Below are 8,212 nucleotides of genomic sequence, written 5' to 3' on the forward strand. Positions count from 1 at the left end.
TTCTTACTATGCGTTTTGGTGTACTGACAAATACTCTGATGTCCGTCTTCTTACTTTTTTCTGCCATTTTTCTACCTGGCTGGCTGGCCTAGCTGCACACACACACATTTACACAACACATGCTGCAACCTTTTGTAATTTTAATAGTTTGTTTCATATTGGCTGGCTTCCAACAATAGCTGAATTTGTAAAGCTAGCGAGCACCAATTCCGTTTCTGTGTGTTTGTTATAATCTTTGCTACCTGGTTAAATAAAGGTGAAATAAAAATAAATAAATAAAGTTCACTAGCGACAATTTATCTTTTGCAACGAGACCATTATATATATTTAAGACAATGGTAGAAGAGAGTGTAGTTCTGTTCTGTTCAGTTTGGACTTCAGTTTATCGCTAACCTTATCACAGGGACGTCGAAGCACTACAGCTGCATGCTGATCTTGGATTAAACTGACGATAGCAAAGATTCCATCTTTGACGACGCCACATAAATGGAATAGGTACTAGCTAGCTTGATAGTTAATGTTTGCTTTAGTTTGCGCGCTAGCTCTGCAAATTCAGCTAGTGTGCGAACCCTGCCAACATAAAAATAAATAAATAACATTGCTATGGACCTGCTATGGATTGACTGGATTAACCTCACGTCAGTTACGTACATGTCCCTTTCGGACAGTAGATACGAACCCTCTATTACCTTGCCAGCTAAAGAACTGGCAGTGGATCAAACCATTGTGAGGCAAAGGGCGGGGGGGGTCGCAATCTTTTGAAACTTAAAAACGCGCTATTAAGTGTCTATAACCAGCACAAGTGCTTTCATTGCGTATTATTAATATTATTGAAATTACATAGTTATGTTTACAGTGATATATTGGGGGGGACAAATCATATTTTTCCCAAGATGGGGGGGTCGTGTCCCCCCCGTCCCCCCTGGGATTTCCGCCTATGTTCAGCACACTACTACAACAATGTGACAGTTTTTGAATAAAATGTTCAATATATTTCCTTTAACATCCTCTGTGTTGTGTGCTTATTGTTTAACCATTGATATGTTCTAGGTCATTTTGAGAACTTAAGGAGCATCAGGTTCTGCTCGAATGTCCATCTTTTTGTGAGAAATTACACTTGTCTCTGTTCAAAACATTTATAAAGTATTAAGAAAGTTTGAATAGTCCTCACTTTTGATTAGGGACCGTAAATTTACTTTACTAATGATTATTAAATGGTTTATAAGGACATGTATTAAACATCTTATGAATGATCTTATAAATCATTATTACATACCATAAAAGTTCTTTATGATTTTGTGATGAACTAGCTTGCTAAAACAGATGCAAGAGTAATGATACATAAATTAAGAATAAACTATATACTTATCCATTATTAATTATTTAGTGTGTTACCCAATCACTATATTCATTCAGAGTAAACAGCTTCTGAGGGAGCTGCTCTGGCGTGACCCCTGACCTGGCAGCAGTGATGTAGTGAGAGTAGTGGTAGTGTTCATAACCAGTATGTTGAGGTTGAAGTGTCTGCTGTGGTCTCCTGCACTGTTGAGTTGAATCATTAATGCATTTTGTAGTTATTTATACATGTCATAATAGCCAGGTGAGTAACATTTAGTAAATGTGTGCGTAATAATTAATGGTGAGCAAACTGTAAATGCCTTACAAATGGTTTATTACTGAACATTATAAAGTGGTACACATAATTACATATTCTTGCATTTTACCCTCAACTACTTACATACGCCATTGAGATAGACTTGGACGTTATCTGATATCCTGCAGTATTGAACGTTTAAAATTCAGGACACTTGTTAAAGGTGTTGTGTAACAATCGAGCCACTAGAGGGTGATGTTAAACATACATAATGACTCGTCCTCAAAATGTACTTTTAGAATACTTACATACTATTTATCATTAAATAACATAGAACAACAACAGACGTTGGTTTTTGGAATATACAACCCAAAATAACTACAATGTCTTTTATAAAACAAGCATATGCCTTCTTATACGTTTTCCAAGTCATTCCAATCCAATCCAGACAAATCATTCTGTATCAACACCACATTCATCAATGTATTGAGTATTGTTACATGAAAGAACAATTGTATAACATAACTATGTCAAACCTATGTTTTTCAAACTTAGAAATACAAATATAGGAACTATGAACGCCTTAACTTCAGAGTTAAAATATGTTTAGCTGTCACTTTGAACCATGGATAAAAGAAAGCATAAATTATTGGATTAATTAAGGAATTAACAAATGGCAGAAAGCTGATGATGAATGATAAATTGTCAATTAAGAAAGAAAGAAAGAAAAAAGAAAATATAAATGGAATCCAACAAATGAGATAGGTGAAAACAACAATAGACAGAGTTTTTGTTGCTTTTCTCTCAGACTTATTTGCCTGTACAGTTTTAACACCAGACACACTGACAGCCTCTTTTGAAAATACCTTTCTGGCCTGTGATCTGGCCACTACAAAGATTTTCATATAAAGTGTTATAATAATAGAGCATGGGACAACCATTGTAACTACAAGGTCAATGATATTACCCCAGATTGACCCTTCAACAATAAAACATTCTTTCAAACACCTACTGGGTATCTGTACATTTACAATGTCCTTTATAATAGCAGCATTGTATATGATACAACAACACCAGGTAATGGATATACAACACATCAATCTTGTTATTGTTATTTTAGAGTGGTACAATAAGGGATCACACACAGCAACATAGCGGTCAATAGATATCAAGACCAAACTGCCCAGAGATAAAGAAGGACATAAACAACTAATGTAGAGAAGAAACACACAGAAATATTCCCCAAAACCCCAACATGATTCCGTTATTGCTACAGTCATTACAGGTATCACAATCAGTCCCACCAGGAGATCTGACACAGCCAGAGAGAGGATGAGCAGGTTGGTTGGAGTGTGGAGCTGCTTGAAGTGAGAGATGGAGATGATCACCAGTACGTTCAAAAATACTGTAACTGCTGAAATCAATGAGAAGAAGATGTACAGTGTTATGTAGATAGCTGTCGATAGCAAAGCCTTTCTGCAAGAAGAGTTTCTGTCTTGAAAACAGTATTGAACATCTTCATGTTTCTCCATTTGTAAAAAAAAATCTAAATGCTGAGATCATCCTGCTCCTTCTTGGTCCTGTGTGTGACCCTGTCGGGGCCGCCTTCTGTCAAACTCGGAGCTCTGCCTCTCTATTTATCCCTGAGTTACTGACAGCCACTCCCCTCCCCGGAGTCTCTCTGCACACAAAAGCACGAAAACATACACAAGTGAGCACAGAATGATGTAATGAATGACATGATTGTATGCATTTTATTGGGAAAATATATTATGGGTGATGTTTTGGTCACCCAAAGGCTTTTTTTCATGGGAAGTAGGATAGCTGTGTTAGAGTAACTGTTTTGGTCATGTCCATGCTGTGTTTGGACCATAATCCACAACCTCAGGAAACATGACGGCACATCACATGTCAGCTGGCCAGTGTAGGAAAGCGGACAGTAGGGAAGTTGATGAGGGCATATGTTTATGTTGTACGCGCTTATAGTAAATTAAATCAACATTTGTGGCATTCCATAGAAACATTCCGAAGACTTGTAAAAATGTCCATAAGAACTGAATTATTATTATTATTAATTATGCTTTATTATTTATTAAAACTGAATTCTGCATCATACTTCATCAAGTTGAGGGAGACTTTGGCTCAGTTACATTACGGGGACAATATTTTTTATTTCTATAATTGTATTTATATTTGATTTACTATAAACAATACAAAACATACACATGCACATACAAACGACTACATAATGTAAACATCAACTCCACCGGCCCACTAGCACACACCCCATCCTCAGCACCCACATCACTTTCCGTCACATGGCCTCAGACGGCACCATTCTCTTTCTCTCCATCACCCACCTACTTTCAATTTTTAGAAAATAAAGATTTTGACCTTTCCATTGCGTTAATGACAGAAGATTGGTTGATTTCCAATTTTAAAGTATGCGTTTTGTTTAAAGATGATTGACGAGAAAAGTATCATTCAGTCAATCGGGTATCTCGCTGCACCCTCAGATGCCATGTCTGGAAATATGCAGACAGACGGTTTGAAAGTAAATTCACATTGTGATACTTCTGACAGCCAACTTTCTATCTCCGCATATTACTTTTGGACTTCATAACATTCTCAGACGGCACGGATTATTGAGTCATTGTTAGTTTACACTTCAGACATGACTCTGCCATTGTGATGTCGAATTTGTGAATTTTGTCTCTTGTATAATGAATTATAGGCATACATTTTTACTGGATTTTGCGTGCACTTTTGTCAACTGTTATCTCGCCAATATCACTTCTTTTTATGTCTTGGTTCCAATAGTTTATATTTTTTTCTAAGCGATTGTCAGTTGGATAGGCTCTCTGCAAGGTTTTGTATGGCTTACCTATCACATTAATATCATTATCTGACTCAAATAGGATTCCCTCAAGATTGCTCTGACTTCAAATAAAAATGTTGTGATATAAAACGTTTAAATCGCATGTATTTTGAAAATATCTGAATTGGTCAAACCAAAATTGGTCAAACCAGGGAGAGGGGACCTCCCTGTCTTGTGCCCTTTTCTAAAGCAATTTCATCAGATAATGTATTATTTGTGAATATGTTTGCTGTAGGACACTTGTTTTTCAACAGTACAATGACCCAACACACTTCCAGGTGTGGCTACTTTTAAGAATCTAAAATATAAAAATATAAAATATGTTTTGATTTGTTTAACACTTTTATGGTTACTACGTGATTCCATATGTGTTATTTCATAGTTTTGATGTCTTCACTATTATTGTACAATGTAGAAATAGTTTTAAAAACTGGAATGAGTAGGTGTGTCCAAACCTTTGACCGGTACTGTATATATACCAGGTCCCGTGTGGCTCAGTTGGTAGAGCATGGCGCTTGCAACACCAGGGTTGTGGGTTCAATTCCCACGGGGGGACCAGGGTTCAATTCCCACGGGGGGACCAGGATGAATATGTATGAACTTTCCAATTTTTAAGTCGCTCTGGATAAGAGCATCTGCTAAATGACTTAAATGTAAATATACAGTTGAAGCCGGAAGTTTACATACACCTTAGCCAAATATATTTAAACTCAGTTTTTCACAATTCCTGACATTTAATCCTGGTAAAAAGCCCTGTCTTAGGTCAGTTATGATCACCACTTTATTTTAAGAATGTGAAATGTCAGAACAATAGTAGAGAGAATGATTTATTTCAGCTTTTATTTCTTTCATCACATTTCCAGTGGGTCAGAAGTTTACATACACTCAAATAGTATTTGGTAGCATTGCCTTTAAATTGTTTAACTTGGGTCAAAGTTAGCCTTTGGGTAGCCTTCCACAAGCTTACCACAATAAGTTGGGTGAATTTCGGCCCATTCCTCCTGACAGAGCCGGTGTAACTGAGTCAGGTTTGTAGGTCTCCTTGCTCGCACACGCTTTTTCAGTTCTGCCCACAAATCTTCTGTAGGATTTAGTTCAGATTGGGAACTATACCAGGCCAACATAGAAATATAATCACCTAGATGTCCCACCCTAGTCACACCCCGACCTAACCAACATAGAGAATAAAAAGCTCTCTATGGTCTGGGCGTGACACAGTGTGTCTGGTGTTCAAACTGTACAGGCAAATAAGTCTGAGAGAAAAGCAACAAAAACTCTGTGAATTGTTGTTTTCAACTATCTCATTTGTTGGATTCCATCTCTATTTACTCACATCGACTCATCATTCATCATCAGATTTCTGCAATTTGTTAATTCCTTAATTATTCCAATAATTTATTCTTTCTTTAATCCATGGTGCAAAGTGGCAGCTAAACTTATTTTAACTCTGAAGATAAGGCGTTCCTATGTTTTTATTCCCCAGTTTGACAAACAGGCTTGATATAGCCCTCCATTATCTCAGCCAATCATGGCAAGCTGGAAGGTTCCTGTCTATTTCCGAGACTAAACCAACTAAGCTTGTAATTTATTTTATTTTCGTATTTACAGATAGCGTACACTTTTGTTATTAACCTCTAACACCTCCCAAACCCGGATCCGGGATCCCCCCCATCAAAAAAGCTGACTAGCATAGCCTAGCCTAAAGCCACAGGGATATCATATAATAAAATGTTCATGAAATCACAAGTCCAAGACACCAAATGAAAGATACACATCTTGTGAATCCAGCCATCATTTCTGATTTTTAAAATGTTTTACAGGGAAGACACAATATGTAAATCTATTAGCTAACCACGTTAGCAAAAGACACCATTTTTTTACTCCACCATTTTTTTACTCCATCAGTAGCTATCACAAATTCGACCAAATAAAGATATAAATAGCCACTAACCAAGAAACAACTTCATCAGATGACAGTCTGATAACATATTTATTGTATAGCATATGTTTTGTTAGAAAAATGTGCATATTTCAGGTATAAATCATAGTTTACCATTGCAGCTACAATCAGAAATTGCACCGAAAGCAGCCATAATATTTACAGACACCAACGTCAAATACCTAATTACTCATCATAAAACATTTCTTAAAAATACACAGCGTACAGAAATTGAAAGACACAGATCTTGTGATTCCAGACAATATTTCAGATTTTCTAAGTGTTTTACAGCGAAAACACAATATATCGTTATATTAGCATACCACATGAGCTAACATCACCCCAGCATTGATTCAAGGCAAAAAGAGCGATAACGTTATCACCACCAAAATATATTAATTTTTTCACTAACCTTCTCAGAATTCTTCAGATGACAGTCCTGTAACATCATATTACACAATCCATATAGAGTTTGTTCGAAAATGTGCATATTTAGCGGCACAAATCGTACTTATAAAATGAAAATAGTGTCCAACTACTCAAGCAATCTGTCCGGCGCCATCTTGGAAAGACACCTATTTTTATCGAAAACTATTCATAAACTTGACTAAAAAAATACAGGTTGGACAGCAATTGAAAGACAAATTAGTTCTTAATGCAATCGCTGAATTACATTTTTAAAATGAACCTTACTGCGCAATACAGGGTGCGCTAAAGCGAAGCTACCCAAAAATTAATGGCCGCTTATGCATTTAACATTTTTCAACAGAACAACGATTTATCAGCATAAATAGTTCTTACTTTTAGATGAACTCGCATCAGAATCTTGGGAAAGGTGTCCTTTGTCCAGAACAATCGTCTTTTGGTCGATAGATGTCCTCTTGTCCTGTCGAAATGGCCACTAACGTTCGGCATGTACCGGAAAAGTGTCCAACTCTTGAAAGTGCGTCACAAAGAAATGCCAGAAAATCGCAATAAACTGATATAAATTGCTATAAATCGGTTTAAATTAACTACCTTATGATGTCTTTAACACCTATAACGAATAAAAACATGACCGGGGGTATAGAACTGGCTAAACCAAAGCTCCATTCTGCGTCGAGCACAAGGCTGAAAAGAAAGGTACTTCCGCTCCAGGGTCTAATATAAGGTCCCAGATTGCGCAATCGACTCCATTCAAATTGTCACCACTTACTGACATCTAGAGGAAGGCGTAGGCAGTGTTTGTAGCCCCACAGCGTTCACAGGGACTTATAAACTGACCTGGGAACAGAGGCCGAGATTTCTGAAATCTCACTCCCTGGCAGGAAAAGTGCTGCAGAATGAGTTCTGTTTCACTCAGAGACATAATTCAAACGGTTTTAGAAACTAGAGAGTGTTTTCTATCCAATAGTAATAATAATATGCATATTGTAAGAGCAAGAATTGAGTACGAGGCAGTTTAATTTGGAGATCAATTTTCACAAAGTCGAAACAGCACCCCCTATACTCTCAAGAGGTTTTTAAGGATTAAGGAGTAGCCCCTTACAAAAAATAGCCTAAAATTACATACCCAAATCTAACTGCCTGTAGCTCAGGCCCTGAAGCAAGGACATGCATAGTCTTGGTACCATTTGAAAGGAAACACTTTGAAGTTTATGGACATTTGAAAGGAATGTAGTAGAATATAACACAATAGATCTGGTAAATGATAATACAAAGAAAGAAAAAAACGTTATTTTGTATTTTTTTGTAGCATCATGTTTGAAATGCAAGAGAAAGGCATATATTATTCCAGCCCAGGTGAAATTTAGATTTTGGC

The 8,212-nt window shown here is 36.8% G+C and overlaps 1 protein-coding gene across 1 annotated transcript; it reads right to left on the reverse strand.

The window, feature by feature from the left end:
* Nucleotides 1–2,044: 2,044 nt before the first annotated feature.
* On the reverse strand, nucleotides 2,045–3,194 carry LOC139538984 (trace amine-associated receptor 13c-like). The gene has a single exon (XM_071341609.1). The coding sequence runs from the start codon at nucleotides 3,124–3,126 to the stop codon at nucleotides 2,167–2,169; it is 960 nt and encodes a 319-aa protein (XP_071197710.1). The 5' UTR covers nucleotides 3,127–3,194; the 3' UTR covers nucleotides 2,045–2,166.
* Nucleotides 3,195–8,212: the final 5,018 nt, after the last annotated feature.

The sequence above is a fragment of the Salvelinus alpinus genome, chromosome 14 (assembly GCF_045679555.1).
Source record: "Salvelinus alpinus chromosome 14, SLU_Salpinus.1, whole genome shotgun sequence".
In the NCBI taxonomy this organism is placed as follows: Eukaryota; Metazoa; Chordata; class Actinopteri; order Salmoniformes; family Salmonidae; genus Salvelinus; species Salvelinus alpinus.